This window comes from Cynocephalus volans, chromosome 10, assembly GCF_027409185.1.
Source record: "Cynocephalus volans isolate mCynVol1 chromosome 10, mCynVol1.pri, whole genome shotgun sequence".
Lineage (NCBI taxonomy): Eukaryota > Metazoa > Chordata > Mammalia > Dermoptera > Cynocephalidae > Cynocephalus > Cynocephalus volans.
In genome coordinates, this window is record NC_084469.1 from 96,680,713 (window position 1) to 96,702,544 (window position 21,832).

The following is a 21,832-nucleotide window of genomic DNA, read 5'->3' on the forward strand; positions in this document are numbered from 1 at the left end:
AGATTCCCATTATCTTTTGATTCCATTTTTCCATGAACTTTTTGAAGTACCCTCCTATGTCCAAAACAAAGCTATTTGTTGCAGGATTATATAACAGGTGTTGGCCAGTTACAGTCTGTGGGCCAAACCTGGCTAGCTGCTTGCTTTTATAAATAAAGTTTTATTGGCACACAGCCACACCCATTAGTTTACATTTTATCTAGGGCCGCCTTTGTGGTACAATGGCAGCGCTGAATAGTTACCACAGGGACTTACCCACAAAACCTAGAATATTTATTCTCAGGCCCTTTACCTAAAATGTTTGCCAACCTGATTTATATTATCAAAAATTTCAGAATAGCCTATGTATCCCTTGATAGGGGACTGGGGAAATAAGTTACAGTACGTTTACACAGCAGAATAGAATGCAGGTATAAAAAACTAAGGTAAGCTAGTGCAATAATGTGGTACAGTTAGGTGGAAGATCAAGATGCAAATAAATACGTTTAGTTACCTACCTGTGTGTGGACACATATGTGTAGACTGTTCCTAGAAGAATATACAAGACATTTGGAGGGGGGGTTACTTCTATGGAGGGAGGATGTCTTTCCCCTAAATATCCTTGTGTACTGAGGTGTTTTATTTATTTTTTAAACCCATTTTTTTAAAAAGTGGAACTGGGCTAGCCAGTTAGCTCAGTTGGTTAGAACGTGGGGCTGATAACACCAAGGCCAAGGGTTTGATCCCTGTACTGACCAGCGCCAAAAAAATAATAAATAAATAATAAATAATAATTTAAATAATAAATAAATCCCATAAGATTGAGGGAATGGATTGAGCAGGACAGTCTATCTCAGCTGTTAGAAACACAGCTCAAAATGCCTTGGGTAGTCACCAGGGGCTCCCTTCATATTCAGATTGCCCTGTTGTCCTGGGGGAGCCTATGGGGACAGGCAAGGCCACACACCACATCACGTCCTGGGTCCCTAAGGGATATGCCTGGGCCACAGACCAACTAACCTTTCTGGACCTCAGGATATTTACTGCTCTATTCAGGGCAGCTGGGGCTGTCTTCATTGGACCAGTCTCATAGGGCCGTGACACCCCTCCCTGACTTGTGCCAGGGCTGCCCTAGCTAATCCAGTGGTCCCCAAAGCTGCCAAGATTGTGGCAATGGTAATGCCTTTTTGCTGTGCCTGGTCTCAGTCCCCCTCCTACTCCCAGGAGCCCCAGGACTTAGAAAGAACCTCAGACCGGTGGCGACGTTTCCATCTGGAATCGTTTAATGAGTCTGCTTCTTACACGCATAATTATAAAAGAATAAGAATCGACAAAAATATTTTCTTTCCATAATATGTAGAGGTGGTTTCTGTTTTTTTTTTTTTTTTCTTTTCTTTTCTTTTTACTTTTTTTTTTTGCCTACCCCCAGGCAGAACTCTTGCGGTAGAGGGAGGAAGGGGAAGTAGAACCCTGAGGTGGGAATGGTTCCACCTCCCGATCCTGAGCCCCAGGGCTTCCCAGGCCAGGCAGACACGTGTGGCTGGCCAGCTGGGCTGGGGAGGAGACAGCAGCCGCTGACCAGCAGAGAGCCGAAGCTTGCTCGGCGCGTTTCAGTGCCTGCCTGAAAGCTCGGGGCAAGGTGGCAGGTGTCCCCCCAGCAGACCTGGCCACTCACTCCTGTTGGGCTGGCATCCCTGTCCACTCTGGGCTTCAGAAGAACAGTGCTCACCAGCTGCTGGGCTGAGCCCCCACTGCCCGGCGGTGGACCCCAAGTCCAGATTTAGGCACCCCTTGCTTTCTTTTAAATAATTATGAAAAACGCCCCCCAAAACAAAACACAAACATGAAGTGGGGGACTGGGGGAGAGGACAGGCAATCGCATGCTTCTGGGCTGGGGACAGTGGCTGGCCAGGGCAGGGGACCCAGAGGCCTTGGGGAGCTGCAGGATGGAGGGCGCCCCGGGCTGTGGCCTGGAACCTCCCAGCCCAGACTCCTCCAAGTCTGTTCTGGCCTAGGTTGCCCAAGTTTGGGCCTCTCCAGTGCGTGGCGGGGTTGTGGCCTCCTCCTGCCACAAGACAGGGAAAGGAGGTGATGGCTGGAGGCAGTGCCTCGTGGAAACTGGCCATCATCTCTCTCTGTCCTGGCATCCAAGAAGCAGCAAGCAAAAATACCCCCAGGAGCATAAAAAAAAAAAAAAAAAAAAATGACAAAAGGCATCGGGGCAGCGAAGGCAGCAGCTCCTCGGGGGCGGCAGGGCTGTCCAGCCGGGGCTGGGAGGAGGCACCTGATTGGAGCCTGCGGGACCACTCGTCCCTCCCGCCTGCTCCCCTGGCGGTGGCGGTGGTGGTGGCGGTGGCAGCTGCGAAGCCACTTGTGCTCTGATATGAAGGCTCCGGGCGGGCGGGGCGAGCCCAGGCCGGCCCCGCAGAGGGCTCAGAGGTATTCTTGTAGAAAGTGCAGCAGTGTGACTTCGTAGTGCTCGCCAGACTCAGGGCAGCGAATACTGTGTCTCTCATTGGGGTAGATCTGGGGGAGAGAGAAGGCAGGGCTAGGGGCACTGTGGCACTGCCCCTGCACCTAAGGCTCCTCCCTGACTCTGGCTCAAGGGCACCGAGAGAGAGGGCGCCTGAGTGCTGAGGCCGACAGTCCTGGATTTGAATTCTGCCTCTGCCACCGACTGGATATGTAACTCTGGGCTCCTCTTGAAAACGTGGTGAACACAGACTTCACAGACTCTGTGAAGGTCCGGTAAGCTAAGGTTTATAAGATGCCATGCACTTGCATATATGAAAGACTTACAAAGTATGCCTCTGACCCCCCAAAACCAACCTCTGCAGAGGACATCGTGACCTCAAATCTCAGGGACGTCTACTGCCCTCGTCCCCAGCCATTTCTATTTTACCAAAAGGCCATGTTTGACTGAGCATGCCAAGCTGTAGGCCCCCAGGACAGCCTCCTCCCAGGCTTTGTGAATGTGTTCTGGGTCCTCTTACCACTGAGAGATCATCTGCAGAAAGGGGTGGCGACATGACACAAAAGCCACTCCCACAGACCCACCCACTCTTCTGAGACCTGGCCCAGTCAATGCCCAGGCCGGTGAATGGACAGACAGGAGCGCAGGTCTTGCCTCTGGCCATGAAGCAAAGGGTCCCGAGGTGCTGATGGGCACCCCCATCAGCTCCCTGCTGCCCCCTGGGGGCTCACGGGGCAGGCCTAGCCCTGGTTCCCCATGGGGCTGGCCTGCAGCATGGCCGGGAGGCTCACTCCTCACTTCCTCCTGTCCATCTCGGGTTTCTGAACTATCCCCTCCTCTGCAGACCCACGGCCACCAAGCTGGCCCATTGCTTTAGGAATGCACCAAGCTGCCCACTGGTCCCCCTTCCTCTACCTTTGCCTTCTTTAATCCATCCCTGGATGAATCGCAATTCTGATGACACGGTGCTGGGCCTAGACCTCTGCAAGGAATTGCCAGCCTGACATCAAGACTAGTCTCCTGGGTCCGCTGCCACTGCTGCCTCACGGGCCTCATTTTGTCCACCCTGGGCACTGGCATGACCTGGGACAGCCCCTGTTGCCCTGACCTCGGGCCGTCTACACATGCTGTGCCCGTGCCCCCTCACACCAGCATGGGTCTTAGCCTCCCGGGCTGGGAGGGAGGGCCCACCCTGCACGCTAAGTGCTCTTCCTGAGAGACCTCATTTGGCCCCCAGGAGACAGGGGGCATCATGCCCATTGCACAGATGGGGAATACTATCCCTTCTACTCTGGAGCCCTCAGCTTCCCCATCTGTGGAGTGTCAACAGGACAGCACATGTGGAGGCATCCAGGAAGCAGCAAGACCGGGAAGCATCAATGTGTAATGGAACCCATCCCTCTCATCTCCACAGTATCTCCAGATCTCCTGCCAGAACAGCTGCCGTGGACCATGCCCCTCTGACCCCCACAGGTCCCTGCCCACATGGCAGCCAGAGGAACACTGGTTAAATGGGAAGCAGAGCAGCTCAGGTCCTGCTCACACACCCTGCACACCTCTCACCACCCTCAGGACGCAATCGAGCCAAGGCCCCACCCACCCTGACACTAAGGCCACGCCCCTCAAGACCCAGCCCCCACTTCTGCCAAAGCCCAGCTCCTAATAACTAAGGCTTGGCCCCTCACCTCCAAGGCCCAACCCCTTTCAGCCAAAACCACGCCTTCCTAACCGAGGCCCCCCCAACTCCAAAGCCCACCCCCTTACTGCTGAGCTCCCCCACACACACCTTACCACTGAGGCCCTGCCCCCAACTGCTGAAGCCCTCCTAGGCCCGCCCCCTAACAACTGTACTAACCCCACCCCCTCACTGTCAAGGATCTGCCCAGCTGGCCTTGCACACACCCACCCCAGGCCCCCCACTCCTCTCCAGCTTGCTCCAGTGGCCACCCTGGTCTCCTGTCCCTCCAACACGTTTCTATAGCTGATGTCCACCACTCCGGGTCCCACCAAGCCTTGCTGACCCTTTGCTGCCTTTAGTACCCTTAAATGGCACCTCCTCAGGGAGTTCTTCTCTGACACCTCCGTCCCCACCCACCAGATACTTTCAGCACCCTGTGGTTTCCTCAAAGCAACTTTGTTGGTTTCAAACAAAACGTGTGTCTGTGTGATAATTTCGGTAACATCTACCTCCCTCCACTCAGTTGTGAGCTGGCGTGAGTCTGGCTGTTCCTGCCACCCCATTCCTAGCACTGAAGTCAGCAGTACCTTGGAGCTAAATAAACATACACAAATCAACATTGGGTCCCCTGGGAGCTCAGGATGAACATGGAGCAGTGGGCAGTGTGGGAAAGCAGGAGAGGTGGGAGGTGGGCAGGGAAAGGGGAGTAACCCGGGAGGCCCCCCGGGGGTGGAGGGCAGGGGAGTGTGAGCCACAGATCCCGCCGGAACCTCTGCTGCTGGTGGCAAACACAGTGGCAAGCAACTCTGCCACGCCCTGCTGCCCACCTGGAAGAGGACCCTGACTTTAGAGTTCTGGCCAGCTCCTGGGGAGGGGCCCAAAGCATCCAGGAGCCACCCACCTGGAGTTGGTAAGGTTTTCCTGCTCGTATCAGCTGGGAGACGAGGAAGTTTGTGTGGAAAAAGTGCACGTTTTCATCCAGGAAGCCGTGGAGGATGAGCAGGCGGTTGGGCCTGAGAGACAAAGTCACACCCTGAGGCGGTTGGGCCACTGCCATGGCCTCGGAAGGTTCAGGGGCTCAGAGTGTCCCCAGCCCCAGGACAGGAGATAGAATGGAATTGAAAGCCTGGGGCGGGACTAGCTGGTGGTCCCTGTGCCACAGGGGAGCCTTTGTGGCAGCGCTGCCCCGTGGCACTCTGAAATGATGAAATGTGCCAGACCTGCGCTGCCCAGCACTGCCACTACTGGCCATGTGTGGCTACAGAGCACTTTAAATGTGCTGGGAGTGACTGAGGAAGTGCATTTTTTCATTTAATTTAAAAAAATGTAATGCCGGCCAGTAGCTGACTTGGTTAGAGTGCAGTGTTATAACACCAAGGTAAAGGGTTGAGATCCCCATCAGACAGATGCCAAAAAAGAAAAATAAATAAAAAATTATTGAGGTAAAATTTACATAACCTAAAAGTAACTGTTTTAAAGTGGACGAATCAGGGCTGGCTAGTTAGCTCAGCTGCTTAGAGCGTGGTGTTGTAACATCAATGTCGAGGGTTCAGCTCCCCAGACCGGCCAGTAGACGCCCCCCCAAAAGTGGGTGGATCAGCGGCATAGGGCCATTCCCATTAGCAGTCACCCTGCATCCCCAGGCAGCTGCTAATCTGCATTCTGTCCCAAGGGATTTATCAGTGCAGTTAGTTTGAATGAACATGAACTTAAACGGCCGTGTGTGAGGATGTGCACAGGCCTGGGGCAGTGGGCTGGACGGTGGCATGGCAGGGAGCCCAGACCATGCTCCAGACCACAGAGAGCAGCATCCCTGCGAGAGGGACTCTGGTGGACTTTGAAGTCACCCAAGGTGACTGCAGGGATTCCAGCGAACACTAACCAGACAGAAACACAACAGAAAATGGTAACACCACTTTCTCTCAATCAGAGAATTAGGCCAGTGCCAAAAGCGTGAACGGTACATCTGAGTTGGTCCCACGGACCTGGACATTATGACTACCATGGACGTCTGTGCCCCAAACCATAGAGTGTCAAAACCCACAAGAAAGAGGCTGTTCAGGGTCAAGGCTGACTGATGGGCCTCACAGGTGAACACGTGCTGGGGGCTGGCTGGCGGGGAAGTGCTTTTGGTGAGGGAGAGGAGGGCAGCCTGCGGTGAAAAGTGGGGTGACTCTAGTTCCTTCCTCCCTTCCATCTTTCGGGGGGCAGGGCTGGGGCCTCTTTCCCTCCACATCCCTGCACGCCTGCTTCCAGTGAGGTGCAGTGAGAAAAGAGAGCTGGGGATGCCAGGCACATGCAAAGAGTGGGGGCTGCGCCTGCCCAGGTCCCGAGGTGCAGTGTGGGAGATGGGAGGGTGGCACCTGGCCAGCCTGGGGCTCAGAGGGTGTCCTGGAGCCAATGGGGGCACGGGGGTGTCCTGGATGTACAGAGAAACTGCAGGTGCCGGAGAGGGTTGGCAGGAGAGCACTCGGGGGGAATGTGGGGCTCAGGGATTGTGGCCTTACTCATTGGGCAGCTTCTCCACGTGCAAGGCCACAGAACCTGCCTCGTAGCCATGCTGGTTGTTTTCTGGGATGTCCATGTAGCGCTCTGTGTACCCTGTGTCATAGGCCATCCAGACTGTGACCGGGGCGCCCGCAATGGCCACCTGAAGGACACGGCAGACCGATGGGGCAGAGAGAGAGAGAGAGAAAGGTGTCGGGTCCCAGGAGCCAGCACTCGGCCAGCTGTCCCAGGGACCCCTGGAGGATGTGAGGAGCGGTCATGCACACAGGGGCTAGCAGGGGAAGGGGCCCTCAGATCGTGTGTCCCCATGGACTGTGCACTGCTGGAGGGAGGCCAGGGCGCTGGGAGGGCAGATGAGGCCCCTCCCAGCCACGGTGGGCCCGGTCCCCTGCCCGTCTGCCTCCTCCTCCTCCTCATCGCCGCCGCCCCGCAGTGCCCTGACAGTGTCGCCGGCCTGGGGGCCCCTCCCCCGACGCTCTTCACACCATGCCCCACCTCTGCCCATCGGAGGCCGGGGTCCCGGGCTCAGCCTCCCACCGAGAGCTGCTGGCGGGCTTTTGTGCAGCCGGATGCCATCCTGGGGTCAGCGGTGGCGGGCAATGAGGAGGGGGGCTCGGCCCCGTGGGGCTGCTGCGGGAGAAACAGCCACATGGCAAGGCCCCTGCCGAGGTGCCTCCCCCAAGGGGGCGGGCCCCGAGTGGCATGGGCAGGCACAGTGTAGACAGGGGCAGCGGGCAGGGGGTAGGGAGCAGGTGTGGCTGAGAACGGCCGGGGACAGGACCCACCTTGAACACTTGGGGCTTGTGGATCAGTCCCATGAGCGAGAGGAAACCTCCATAGGACCAGCCGTGGATGGCGACGCGGCTCAAGTCGATGAAGCCATACTTCTCCGCCACGTAGTGCAAACCCTCCACCTGGTCCTCGATCTCCACCTGGCCCTGGGAGAGGAGGCCGGGCACCCCTCAGTGGCTTCCTCCTGGGTGTATCCCCTGCAGTCCCACCTCTGTCCCTTGTGGGAGTCTTCTCCCTCTTGGATCAAAAGCAACTGTCTGGAAGCCACCCACCTCTCCAGGCCCTGTTCAAACCCTGCCTGCTCTCTGGGGGTGGGGGGTGGGGGGTGGGGGGGTAGTGGCTGGGCAGATACAGCACCAACCCTGCTCTGCCACCTCCTGATGAGTCATGTCCCATCTCAGGGCCTCAGTTTGCTAATGGGATGTTAACATGAATAGGACATACTTGACAGGAGGCATGAGGACAAAATGAGATCATCAGCATCCTGCGCCCAGAGGCCTGGCTCTGCAAAGGCTCAATGAACAGCTGGGGTCATCATTGTCAATGTCCCTGCTATGGTTGGAATGTTTGTGGTCCTCCCAAACTCATGTTGAAACTTAATCCCCATGTGGCAGTATGGAGAAGTGTGGCTTTTAGGGGGTGACTGGGTCACTGGGACTGTGCACTCTTACAGAAGGGCATGATGGAGGGAGTTTGCCTGTTTTTCACCCCTTCTGCTATGCAAGGACTTAGCGTTCCTCCCTGCCAGAAGATGCAGCAACAAGGTGCCATCTTTCAAGCAGAGAGCAGCCCTCACCAGACACCGGCCCTGTTGGTGCCTTGATCTTGGACTTCCCAGCCTCCAGAACTCTGACAAGTAAATCTGTGTTCTTTACAAATTACCCTGTGTGTGGTATTTTGTTATAGCTGCACAGACTGAGACAATTACCATCACCACCATCACCAACTCCACCACCATCTTCATCACCATCTCCACCACCATCACCATCTCTACCACCATCTCCATCACCACCATCATCTCCACCACATCTTCATCACCATCACTATCACCACCACCATCTCCATGACCATAATCACCACCATCATCACCATCACCATCATCACCATCACTACCACCATCACTACCACCATCACCATCTCCACCACCATCACCATCACCACCATCACGATATCATCACCACCATCACCACCACCATCTCCATCACATCACCACCACCACCATCACCACCACCATCATCACCAACATCACCACCATCATCATCACCACCACCATCACCATCACCAACATCACCACCACCATCACCACCACCATCACCCCCACCATCACCCCCACCACCATCATCACCACCACCATCATCATCACCACCACCATCACCATCACCACCATCACCATCACCACCACCACCATCACCACCACCATCACCACCATCACCCCCACCACCATCATCACCATCACCACCACCACCACCACCACCACCACCACCACCACCATCTCCACCACCATCACCATCATCACCACCATCACCATCTCCATCACCATCACCTCCTCCATTACGTCCGCCACTGTTATCATCTCCACCACAATCATCACCATCACTACCATCACCATCATTTCCACTGTCAATGCCATCATCACTATCGTCATCATCATCACCACCATCACCATCACTGTTAGCTCCACTTCTACAGCCACCAGTCCTTGTCCAGCTCAGCCCTCAGGATTCCCTGCAGACCTGGCCTGTACTGTAGTGTCTGGCTGCATCTGGCCACAGTCTCCCCCCACGCCATGTGCTCAGGTGCCAGGTGGGATGGATATACTAGTGTCCCCATGGAGCACAGCTCAGAGCTGAGCAGCAGAGCAGGATGTTCCCCTGGGTTCCAAAAGCCCAGGAACCCCCTTATGCCCATGTCTTCCTGGCCACAACTATCCTCTGTGTGATGCCCCAAAGCTGCCCCATAGCCCGAGCTCACATGGCCCAGGATTCCCTTCCCTACACAGTGACTGAGAGAAGTTACCATTTGGTTTTTCAGGGCCCCTTCGAACCGAAGCCCTCGCTGACAGGAGCCCCGGCCATCGATCACAACCACGGCGTAGCCCAGGGACGCCAGCGTGTTGAGCCTCAGATACTTGATTCCTTTGAATGAGTTATTCACCAGCTGCACCTGCATGGGGTAGGCTTTGTGTGAGAGATACACAATCCAGCGAGAGACAACTGGTGGGGCGGGCCAGGCAGCAGCCAGATGGCAGCGGATAAGGAATGGGGACAGGCTGGGGTCTTAGAGCCTGATTAAGGCAGCTGAACTTTGTCATGAAGGTGGCTTTGGATGGCCTTGGAAGGCTCTGGACACTTGGGGAGGGACAAGGTCAAAGGGGGCCTGCTGTGCATCAGGCTCTGTGCTTGGAATGGTCTCAGGAGAGAGGGACAGCCTCCCCCTCAGCCAGGCCACTGCCCCAGGCCCTTGCTGGGGATTACTCCCTTGTGTCTTCAGCCATAGCCCCCCTGTTCCAGTTATCTTCAGAAAACAGTCACAAGAAACTGGTGGGTGTGGACAGTTATTTTTTCCAGTAACTTTACTAAAACCAGGGTTTCTCACTGTGGCACAACTAACATTTGGGACTAGATCATTCTCTGTGGTGGGGCTGTCCTGGGCACTGCAGGTGCTGAGCAGAGTCCCTGGCCTCCACCTACTCCATGCCAGGAGCACCCTCAGTCGTGACAACCACAAATGCCCCAGGGATGGGGGACAGAAGTGCCCCTGGTTGAGAACTACATTCTTAGGTGGATCCACCCGCCAATCTGGCTGCCCAGCCCTGCCCCCTTCTCAGGGAATTGGACTCAAGGCCCATGGCTACCTCTGTCCCAAGCGGGTTGCCAGGGTGAGCATGGGTCACTGCTGGGTCAGAAAGCCCAGAGGGACAATGGAGTCAGCAGGTGATGGGAGAAGCATTCAGGAGGGAGGGGTATGCAGATGGACACAGAGGCAGGAGCAAGGGCCCCCTGAGATCCCTGTGTGGTCAGGACACAAGTGGCAGAGTGGGGTTGGGGGGCATGAGGAAGGTGGCCAGGGGCCTCCTCAACCTTCCCCTGGAAGATCGGGCGGAGGGGTGGGGGTCTGGGGAGCAGGCCTGGCACCCACCTGGGGGCCTCCGTACACAAAGAGGACGGTGGGGTGCTTCTTCCCGGGCTGCACGGCATGCGGCTTGTAGATCATGCCGTAGAGGCGCACATCCGACCGCGTGTGGAAGTGGAAGATCTCCGGAGGCACGTAATCCGGAGGGCAGCCTGCGCAAGATGGGGCCGTGGCTATGTGGCCCCGTGTGGCCGACACCCACAGTCCATGCCTTGCACCTAGCCTCGGAGCAGGGACCTGAAGCCCCCCTCGCCTTCTGGGCTTCCTGAGGGTTTAAATCAGAATCTGGGGGCTGGACATTACGCCTCCGGAGATTACCGAACGCAGAACTCTATGGGGCACAGATGCCACTGAGGGCAGTGAGGGTGAAAATTTAGACAGTGATTCCTGGATCCCCATGTCGAGAAAGCTAATCCTCTTCCGGCTTTCCTTGTATCCTCCTCACGACCCCAAGGGGAAAGGGTCTGGCTGGACCTGTCTTCAGCAGCCCCCTGCCACTTGGTGACCTACAAAGGCAACACCACCTCTAGAAACTGACTACTGGCTAGTTTTATGCTCTGCTTCTCACTGGTTTTTATGGTCACTGTTATGTTTGCAAAGCAACACTGTTGTTCAATCGTATGGTGGGGCCAAGGTTTTTCTTTAAATAAGTTTATGAAAGTAAGAGGAGTGAGTCGAGTTAAAGGAAAACAAGTAAACAGTAATACATACAGGTTGGGACAGCAGAAGTTTACTTGTAAACAGCCTGACAGGGAATATTTTCAGCTTGGCGGGCCTGATTTTGTGTGTCTGTCCTAACAACTCAGCTCTGCTGTTGTGGCCCAAAAGCAACCACAGGCAACCCATAAATGATTGTGGGTGGCTGATGTGGCCCTCGGGCTGCAGTTGGCCAATTCCTGATACAGGTGACAACGTGGCCCAAATGGGGAGTTTCAGGAAATGGTGTCCTCGTTCACCTTCCAGACATGGGCACCTGTGCTCTGATCCCTGCCCCTCGCTGCTGTGCTGGTGCCTTGGTGAGCCCTTCCTGGCCTCAGTTTTCTCATCTGTAAAACCAGGTCCCAAGTTGTTGACTGTTTCAGTGGGGACTGAGAAGGGAATAGGCCTTGTATCTACTTATGCTCCAGGGGGGATGGTGTCACAAAATGCTTGCTAACCTGCAAAACACCCCACACGTCAATATTTTTATTTTGTAGAATGTTCTGGAAACCCACCAACATGGCAGAGTAGGGGCCTGGCTAGGTCATCTTTTTGACTAAATGGTTCACGGTGCTAAGCATTGTTTTCCTTCTACGGACCTTCCAGATCTTGGGCAAGTTGTTGGGAGCTTCTTGCTGCCCTGAGGCCCCTCTGGGACCGTCCCTGTGCTTCTTTCACAAGCACAGGCTTCGGCATGTCTCTGTGCAGGTGCTGTGGTGGCAGCTGCCTCTGAGCACAAGGACACCCTGTCCAGGGGTCCCTGTGGCCTATCCTGCTGTAGCCAGGACCCCAGGGCCAGGGAGAAAGGATGGAGCGTTAAAACTGAGAACCACGGCAGGTTTGGAGTTGGCTCGGGTGGGGACTGTGTCCCATCTGCATGTTCATTTTATTTTATTATTTTGGCAGGCTGGTAGGGGGATTTGAACCTTAACCTTGGTCCGGGTTCAAAGTGTCTACTCACTGACCTTCCCACTGGCCTGTGGGCTTCCCAAGGATGGGGTCTGTGTCTTGCTCATTATTATTGTCTGGCAGATAGTCACCTCCTGAATGGAATCCCCACCCCGCATACTGCAGCTCAGACTGGAGGCAGTCTCAAGCAGCAGGGCACACAGACAGTGAGGGCCGCTGGTGATGTCCTATGATGAGCTCTCAGGGCTCCTGGAGGGGTCTGGGCACTGGGGAAGGTGAGCAGGTGGGCTCCAGGCTGCTTCCTCCCACCTACCAGGTGGCTCTGTCTCCCTCGCACAATTTAATGGGATGCAGTGACCCATTTCTCAGACAGACAAGCTGAGGCTTCCAGGGGAAGGGGCCAGGGAAGGAGCTACTCACTGGCTGCCTCCATCATGCTGGCCCAGAACCGCGGCTGCTTGTGCAGGGGGTCGTCGTCAGGGCCGCTCAGTTTGTACACGTGCACACAGGGCGGTGTGCTCACACTGCTGTAGTGGCTGACGAACATGTCAAAGTTCTGCAGGCAGGACGGGGGCACTGAGCATGGCGGGATGCCAGTGTCCTCATCATCCTGGCCACCCATCCTGCTCTCAGGGGGCGTCCCTCTCTTTGCCTCTAGCACCTGAGTTATTCGCTGTGTCCACCCTGTGCTTGCTTGTGGAAGCCTCAAAACCCCATCCACCCACATCCAATGGGTGCTGCTAGCATTGCCTTGTTTTGCAGATATGGAAACTGAGGCTGAGAGAAACTGTCCCCTGGCCAGGGACCCACAGGGCATGACCAAAGGACCTGGATTGGTCCAAAGCCAGAGCCCAAGGCTTGCCCTCTGTACCCACTCTTGCCCTGGACCAGGAGTGGTGCTTTGCAAGTCTGCTGCCTGATGTTCTAGAATGTTCGGAGAGGCTAAGGGGTGCATCCCTCTGCACACAGAGTAGCAGCACCAAGGCTAAGTGGATAGGCTCCGAGTGTCTCCATCCCTTACTGCCTTGAGGGGTGGGGGTGGGCACGTTACTCCCTTCCTCCCCCTACCTGGGAGGTGGGTAGGAACTGCTTGTCTTGGGGCTGTTGTGAGAAAGGTGACATAATGACCTTCAGCCTGTGCCTGGCCCTTGGGGAGCTGCCAGGCAGGTGCAGGGGCAGTGGTGTGGGGATACCTGGGGTTGGGGGTGCCCACCTGGCTCATGGAGCAGCTGTGGGAGAAGCCAGGCGTGGTGAGGCGTACGATCTCGCCAGCTGACTCGTAACTGACCACGTACAGGTGGTGCTCCAGCGGCGTGTCCTTGGTGCCTTGGAAGTACACCAACTTGGTCTCCTCATTGACCCAGATCTGCAGGGGGACAGGGGGCTCCTCATGACGCGGCCCCAACTGGCCCTGGCTTCCCGAGCCTCCCTGCCCCATGGCAGCAGGGCCCAGCCTGCTGCAGACAGGGGTCCCGTTCTCCCCCAAGTGTGGCTTGAGCCCACTGGGCTGGAGATGAATTGTCTCTGAGATATGTGTATCTAACCCCGGGGGCCAGGAGCAGACCCCGATCTAGGTGGGCTGACTGCAAGTTCTCTGGGGGAGACTCGGAATCAGAACTCCAACCCTGGACGCTGACGCGGGAGGGGAGAGCACAGGTCCTGGGGCAGAGGCTAAAGGAGGGATTGTCACAAGAAGTGCCAAACAAATGCTGCTGTTGGGGGTGAGTGGACATTGACCAGTCACCCACAGAGGAACTCAGAGGCTATGGAGTTCCACGGGATGGAGGACCAGCTCTTCCCTCATGCATGGGTAGGAGGGCACTGTCCCTGTGCCCAGGGCCTGAGAGGCCAGGGGAGGTGGTAACCAGGGACCCGGGGACCCCAAGGGACATGAAGGAACCTCAGGCAAGCAGCCAACTAGGGTTGGGGGGCTGTTGAGGCTCAGACTTGTGGGGCGTGTGCAGATGTGGGGGGCCGCCCTGACAGCCTGGAGGCAAAACTCCTTAAAAAAAAAAAAAAAAAAAAAGGCTCAGCCTGGACCTCCTAATTACGCTCGTGGGGGCTGCTCCTCAGGAGTTCGCCTGCCAGGCATCCAACATGTAAGGATGAGGATGCTCAAAATGTTAAGACTTGGGGGGAAGAAAAGGGTAACAGCGAGGGGCTGGCCAGTTAGCTTACTTGGTTACGGCACGGTGTTGGTAACACGTGAAGGGTTCGGTAACACGTGAAGGTGAAGGGTTCGGATTTATTTATTTGGCCAACTGCCAAATAAATAAATAAATAAATAAATTGATTAATTTAATGTTAACTACTTCAATGTCCAAAAAGGTGGGCTGGTTCCATAATCACTGCACAATTATGTGTGGCCACATAAACTCACATTTTCGAAAAAAAACCTACAGACTCCCTAAAATGGTGATGCTGTGTATTTCCCAGGGAGACCTGTCCTCACATGTGAAGATTTGCAGTGATCATTTCAGAGGAGGGGAAGAAGTTATTGGTGTCAGGGGCAAGGCTGATAGGAGATTCCAATCTTAGTCTCATCTGGAACAATTCGATTTTTACAATGAATACTTCTGTATTCGCTGTTACTGTACTTTTTACCTGCAGCATTTCTAGAAATAGAGGCTGCTGCTGGAAAATCCCAAACCACAGGTAGTTATGTGCTGGTTTGGTCATGAGGACGTGAGAAGATGTGCACACAGGGGGAAGCCCTTTCTGGCTGCAGCGAGACCACCAGGGCCCTGGGGCTTTCCCGAGAGTGGCACCAGCAAGGGCTGGGGGCCGGGACCATGTCCCAGCATAGGTGGTGCTCACTGAGACTCGTCCTCAGTGAGGCCTGGCTCAAAGGCTGCCTGGAGTGCACAGCCCTCGACTGGGACTTTGGAGGACACACTTTGCTTTTTTAACTTTTAAAATGCTTCTTTTTTTCTTCTTCTTCCTAATTTCAGGGTAAAATGATAAGACGTGCAAATGCTAAAACATTCAAAATGATACAGAAGTAATATTGTCTCTTGTGCATACCACACACCTGTGCTGAAGGCTTCAAATTACTTTAAAGCAGTGTCCTTATGGGGTATGCATGTGCTTCTGCCCCCAGCAGACACTGGGCCATGTCTGGGGACATTTGTGGCTGTCATCACTGTGGGTGGGAGGGAGCTCCTGGCATGGAGCTGGTGGAGGTCAGGAATGCTGCTCAGCACCTGCAGTGCCCAGGACGGTCCTGCCACAGAGTGATATGGCCCCACATATCCACAGTGCCGAAGGGGGAAGACACTCTGCTATAAAGATGGAAGGCTTAGAGCTATTTATTATCCCCATTTTTACAAGTGAGGAAACTAAGACTTACATAGTCCCCACCCAGTGAGGGATCAAGCCAGGCTATGAGCTGGGGGTGACTCTGGTGACCCAGCTGAGCCACAGCAGGGAGACGTACAGCAGGTCACCTCTGACTGTGGTTTAACCTTTGGTGGCCCACCTCCTGACCTTCTCACTTAGCAAATAAAGATGTGGATATGAAACTGTACAGAAAGGGGCCTGTTTCTTTCCCTGACAATTCAGAGTGACCTCTTTCCAAGACAGCGACAGGGCGTTCAGATGGGCGTGGTTCCAGTGTGATCGACCTGGCCACTTACATAACCTGGACCTACCCGTCCTTCCTCTCTCACTCGCTCAGGTGGCTACTGACAGCTACAAATGCTCCTAGGCTTACAACGGGGCTATGTCCGCATAAACACATTATAGTGTTGTACGTCAAAAATGCACTTAATGCTGGGAACACAGCAGATGGTCCCCAGCTTACAACAGTTCAACCTATGATGGCCAGACTTATGATGGCTTGACTTATGATGACTTGACTTTATGATGATGCAAAAGTGATTCATGCTCAGCAGAAACCATAACCCCGTTGTAAGTGGTAACAAAGTCCTTGACTTATGATGAGACAATATCTCCATAAACCCATCATGAAGTTGAAAAATCAAAAGTCAAACCATCGTCAGTCAGAAACCATCTGTCATTTCCATCATACAAATGATGCTGAGAAGCACATGAGTGTACAAATATCTCGAATGTGCTCCAGGATGACCTGCATGGGTCTACACCTAGACTGGGGTTTCTGGGTCAGACAAGATGCACATGGACTTAACACACACAGCACCTCTGCCCCCAGAAAAGCTAAGCCCTGTTGCCCCAACTGTGCTGACTGGGGTGTCAGGCTCTCCTTCTCCTGCCAGCCCTGGGTAGGGGTGCACTGGCTTCTCCACCTCCAGGCTATCGTGATGTTCACCTACAGCTCTTGCTAGCCCCATGGAGGGTTTCATTCTTCAAATAAGTCTTTGGTCTGGGAGGCATCTGTTTTGGTGTGAGGTAGGGATCCAGGAAGTTAGATCAAGGAGTCCCTCTAAAAAAATTTGCAATTCTGTGGAACTAGATCCTGGTGCAGACACCTCGGTCAGAGGCAGAGTCTCGCTGCATTTTTATGCCGGGGGTTTTGGGGAGAGCTTCAGCTGTACCTTTTGTCTGAAAACTTCCCAAGGGCTGGTGTGGGATGGGCTGTGGTCGGCAGCTGCATGACAATCCTATTGCAGGCAGGAATGTCCTGACAAACTGTGCTACTGGGCAAAGGTGGCTTTCTGGAGCAGGAGGAGGAGAACTGAAGCCCTCAGGCAGCAGAGAGAATGGCCTAGGCCCTCCCCACCGGGATCCTGGCTCAGGACTGCCACGCTTCTTCCTCTCCAGCTGGTCAGAAACAGAGCCCCCCAGCCCGTGGGTGTGTTGAGCAGTGAGGAAGGAACAGAGAGGGAAGTGGAGGAGCATGGGAGAAAAGAGAGAAGCCACAGACCTGCAGGGGCTGGAAGGTGTGCGCACGTGCACATGCGTGAACACACACACGTGCGTGCAGGGCGGAGGGAAGGGCTGCGAGGAGACTCTGGTACCTTGGAGCCGTGCCTGGCCAAAACCTCCCATTCACCGCTGGTCAGAGCGATCTCCTCTTTAATGGGGCATTTAAATTCATCTGGAAGTAAGGAAAGGGAAAGAAGTGAAGGGACCCAGGAAGCAATAGCAGGGACCCAAAGCCACCGAGGCCAAGTGTCACCCAAGCAAACTTTCACCACAGAGCTGCCACAACCTGGGTTTGTGGCAAACTCAGACAGGAACAGAGACCAGAGGGATGATGGGAGGGGTGGGCTGGCTGAGCCCAAGCCATGGACAAGGTGGGGACCTGTCAGACCACTCACGGGGGCTGTGGGGCAAGTTCCTGCCATGTGGATGGCAGGCCCAGCACTTCTCAGCAACAACCAGGCATCTAGATGTGTATCAGAATTTCCTAATGTGAAAACCGTTCCAAGGTCAAACAACATATAGGTGTGCAGCACAGGAGACAAAAAGCCACCTGCCAGGCCCAGGCCTGTGACCTCTTGAGCCATGATGGGATTTTTCAGAACCAGACTTTGATGAAAGCATCCTGGCTACAGGCAAAGGCCCGGCTGTGCCTACATGATAGGTTTTTCCTTCTTTTTTTCTGCTGGGGATAGACCTCGCTTTCAGTTTTTCACCAGGTAAATAATAACTTGGGATGTTTGTTGGCACATATTAGAAAGGCATAAAGACAGTTTACTGGTGATAGCTCATCTTTCTCTCATATCCTTTCAGGTTTAAAGGAAACTATTGCAAACATGCATCATGGAAGGGACACATTTCCTGCCCACACACAGCACAGGATGAGCAGACGTAGCCTTTTCCTGGGGTAGAGGTTGGGCAGAGTTCCTTGTTGCAACAAGACTAGAGGACAGAGTTGCCCCCACCCCAGCCCATGACCAATACTCCTGCCCCCAGAGGAGCGTGCAGGCTGGGGAGCCCTACTGTGCCAGCCACCCACTGACCACAGCCTCCCGCCCCAGGCCGGCCCAGCCCCAATTCATTCTGCTGCCGCCCCACCTTCTGTGAGGCCTCTGGGTTCGAGCCCACATTTCTCAGGCCCCAAGGGTCCTGCCCTCAACATCTGCGCAGCCCTGCCCTGGTCTGTGGCCCTGGCAGTGAGAGCCGTATGTCTCGTCCTGACACTGCCTCTGCCTGCTCCTCACTCGTGTTTCAACAGGAGGCAGGAATGAGGATTTTTAAGTGAAATTTCCCATGTTAGGGGGTGGTGGCTCCACCACACAGACAATACACCAAAAAACAAAATTCCAATGAGCCATAGAAAGCTCTCCTTGGAGATAGCTTGGCCAGCTGTGACAGCTGCATCCGCCCCAAGGGATGACCATGAGGACGGCCTTGACAGCCCGAGTCCACGGTCACAGCGTGTCATGTCCTCCTTGGCTGCCACTGTGGCACTGCCTGTTGCCAACGTGCTTTCTCCCCTGGCTCCTGAACGCCACCCTCCCTTGGGTCTCTGTCCCTTGCTCTGGTGGCTGACTTACTCTTGTCTGTGGCTCTGCCTCTAAACTGTTGGGCTTACTTGGGGTGATCCTGCCCCCCAGGGGACACTGGGCCATGTCTGGAGACATCTGTGACTGTCACGACGGGGGGGTGCTCCTGACATGGAGTGAGTGGAGCCCAGGGACGCTGCTCAGCACCTGCAGTGCCCAGGACGGCCCCACCGCAGAGTGATCCAACCCCGATGGCCACAGTGCCCAGGCAGAGACCTCTAACCTAGAGGAGCCCGAGTGAGCTTTCAGACCACACCGCCCTTCTACCAGACGTGCCCCTTTGGTGCTCTGTGCAGTGCCAAGGCTGAGAAACCATCCGTGAGCAAGGAGACTCATGCTCCCGTTTGGAATCTACTGTACTCCAGGAACTCTAGGCCTGGGAACCAGCCCCTGTGGACTTTCTGTTACTGGACACTTTAACTTGAACACATCCAAAAGCCAACTACAGATTCTTCTCTCCTAAAACGGGCCCTCTCAGAGCCTTCTGCCTCAGACTGGACCTCTGGACACCTCCCAGGCACCCAGCCCACATCCCTCTCTCAGACCCCACACCCATTGCACCAGCAAGCTGTGTTGGCTCAGGAGTCATGGCACATGCAGCACCGAATCCACTGGAACGGCTCAGCCCCACTGCCAGGACCCCAGGCCTGCTACTTCTCCTAGCCCCTCAGCCCGCACTCCATGGCAGCCAGAGGCATCATTTCAAACCACCTAACAGCAATGACTTCCTGTTTCCCTTGGGGTAAAAGCCCAAGTCCTCCCGGCAGCCCACCAGGCCCTGCACGACCTGCCCTGTCCCCTCCCTGCCCTGCCACCTCCCTCTCCCCCTCCTCTCTCTGCTGCAGCTACATGGGCCTCCTTGCTGTTCCTCCAACACACCAGGCATGGTCCTGCCTCAGGACCTTTGCATGGGCTGTGCCCTTGGCCTGGAGCGCACCGTGTGGCTCCTTCTGTCACCTCCTCCAGGTCTCTGCTCCATGGCACATCACCCAGAGATTCCTCCTAACCTCCCCTTCCAGAAAGAAGGCCTCTCACCCTTCATGCTCATCACTCCTGAGATAGCAGCTTTGCTTGTTTTGGGATTACTGCCTGTCCCCTCCACTAAAATGCTCCACAAGAGCAGGGATTTTTCTTTTTCCTTTTTCACAATTATATCCACGGAGCAGGGGTCAACAACTGTCTGTGAAGGGCCGGAGAGCAAATATTTGTGGCTTTGGGAGATACAGGGTTTCTGTAGTGACTACTGAACTCTACGGTTGTAGCACAAAAGCAGCCACGGACAATCCCTAAGCGAATGGGCATGGCTGTGTGCCAATAAAACTTTATTGATTAAAGCAGCTGGTGGGCCAGATACAACTTTAGGGCCAACCCCTGATCAGGCAAATGGTACTCAATAAATAACCGCTAATGGAGTAAGCCACTAGTCGGCTATTGTGATCCCTGCCAGGTCATGAATGAGCTGTGTGGGAGGGAGGTTTACTCATCCCTGCTCTCTCCCCTAAGGGGCATGCTCTGGCAGTGGCAGGGTCACTGAGCCACTGGTGACTAACTCCATGAGTCAGGAACACTTGTCAGGCTCTGCTCACCTTCCCTGGGGCTGATGGGCTCACTCCAGTCATAGCCAGTGGGTTTTAAGACTGCAGTGACTTTGTACAAGTGGCAGAAGCCGGTCTTGCACTCGTTGGCACGGAGAAAGCAGAGCTCTTCCCCTCCCTCCGATTGGGGGAAGGGATAGAAGATGTCATGGACCTGTTGGGACAGAAGAGAGGAGATGCAGTCAGAAGGTGGGGAGTGGCTGAGGCTGGGATGCTGGCCAGGCTCACCAGCCACCTGGTCTCCCTCTCTCCTTGGCTGGGGATGGCCCAGCCCTGGGGACACTTCCACACACCCAGCTGGGGAACTGGGGGTAGGGTACAGCGTGACTCCTGGGACACACCCATCACTTCCCCCCCTTACGTTGATCCAGACGCTGGTGACCTCCTCATAAACCACATATGGCTGGACATTCTTGGGGACAGCCCTGGAGAAGGCCTCCCGCTGTTCGTCGCTCTTGGTCGTTGGGATGAACAGGGCTGGGGGTAGGAGGACAAGCTGCAGCCACTGCTGGGGCCGGTCCAGGAACATGGCCCAGGCACTAAGAGAAGATGAGAAGCCGGAGGCCTCAGAGGACCTCAGAAATCCTAATCGCAGCCTGCGGCCTGCCTGAGGCGCTAAGCCTGAAGTCTGCTGTGAAGGGGACCCAGTAAGTGTCTGGGGCAGGGGGTAGCACATGGTTTCTATAAAACAGGGTCTGGTAGGAAATATTTGTGGCTTCACAGGCCAGTCTCTGTCGGGACTACCCAACTGTGCTGTTGTAGCAAGAAAGCAGCTATAGATAACCCGTAAAGGAATGAGCGTGGCTGTGTGCCAATAAAACTTTATGTACAGAGGGTTGGCCCCGTGGCTCACTCGGGAGAGTGCGGCACTGGTAGCATTGAGGCCGCAGGTTTGAATCCTATATAGGGATGGCAGGTGCGCTCACTGGCTGAGGGTGGTGCAGATAACACCGTGCGGAGGGTTGCAATCCCCTTACTGGTCAAAAAAAATTTAAAAAACCAACTATGTATGGACCCCAGGATGTAAATTTCATAAGACTAGCTTTTTCTTTTCTCTTCTTGTGGCTGCAGGGATTAAACTCTAGACCTTCATATGTTTTCACAAGTGATGAAATATTCTTCTTTTTTGGATCTCCCCTCTTCCCCCCACCAATCATTTGAAAGCCATTCTGAGCTCACAGACCTCACAAAAATGGGTGGTGAGCTGAATCTGGCCACTGCAGTTTGGGGCCCCTGGTATAGAGAGGTGTTAAAGAGATTTTTCTCCTTGACATAGGTAGGAGGGTGGAACAGTAAGTAAGGGAGGACTGCTATTTGGGGACTCAGTGCTCCTTATGACCTGGGGCCTGGGGCCACCGGAAATCACCTCTTCAGGTCTGAGGCCCCGTCTGGGAAACGTGGTCAAGATGACCCGTTGGTACCCACACTGGGATATAGAAGCCCAGTTTGTTGTCCCCCAACTGGCTGAGGTTAGGAGTCCTCGGAAACAAGGGAGGCAGGTGGGCTGAGCCCTGCTCTGGTTGAGGAACTGTGAGAAGACTCGGGAGCAGACAGGATGGCAAGAAAGGCTGGGGGGACGGATTCGAGGGTCCATCCAGGGTCCCCGGGCCCCAAATGTGAATGCCCAGGGTGACAT

At 54.9% G+C, this 21,832-nt stretch overlaps 1 protein-coding gene across 2 annotated transcripts in view; it reads right to left on the bottom strand.

Annotated features, from left to right (window-relative positions):
- Positions 1–1,240: 1,240 nt before the first annotated feature.
- The window catches only part of DPP9 (dipeptidyl peptidase 9), a 44,131-nt gene continuing 23,539 nt past the window's right edge, over positions 1,241–21,832 (bottom strand). The window contains exons 12-22 of one of the 2 annotated variants that reach the window (XM_063109539.1): positions 20,558–20,735; positions 20,188–20,350; positions 17,108–17,187; positions 13,384–13,536; positions 12,591–12,726; positions 10,569–10,714; positions 9,447–9,593; positions 7,424–7,576; positions 6,638–6,780; positions 5,032–5,143; positions 1,241–2,505 (exon numbers count right to left, since the gene is read on the bottom strand). In XM_063109539.1, the coding sequence (XP_062965609.1) occupies positions 2,413–2,505; positions 5,032–5,143; positions 6,638–6,780; positions 7,424–7,576; positions 9,447–9,593; positions 10,569–10,714; positions 12,591–12,726; positions 13,384–13,536; positions 17,108–17,187; positions 20,188–20,350; positions 20,558–20,735 (1,504 nt within the window). In that variant the 3' untranslated portion in view covers positions 1,241–2,412. Of the gene's footprint in view, positions 2,506–5,031; positions 5,144–6,637; positions 6,781–7,133; positions 7,269–7,423; positions 7,577–9,446; positions 9,594–10,568; positions 10,715–12,590; positions 12,727–13,383; positions 13,537–17,107; positions 17,188–20,187; positions 20,351–20,557; positions 20,736–21,832 lie in introns of those variants that run through there. The other variant, XM_063109540.1, reaches the window with a different exon arrangement.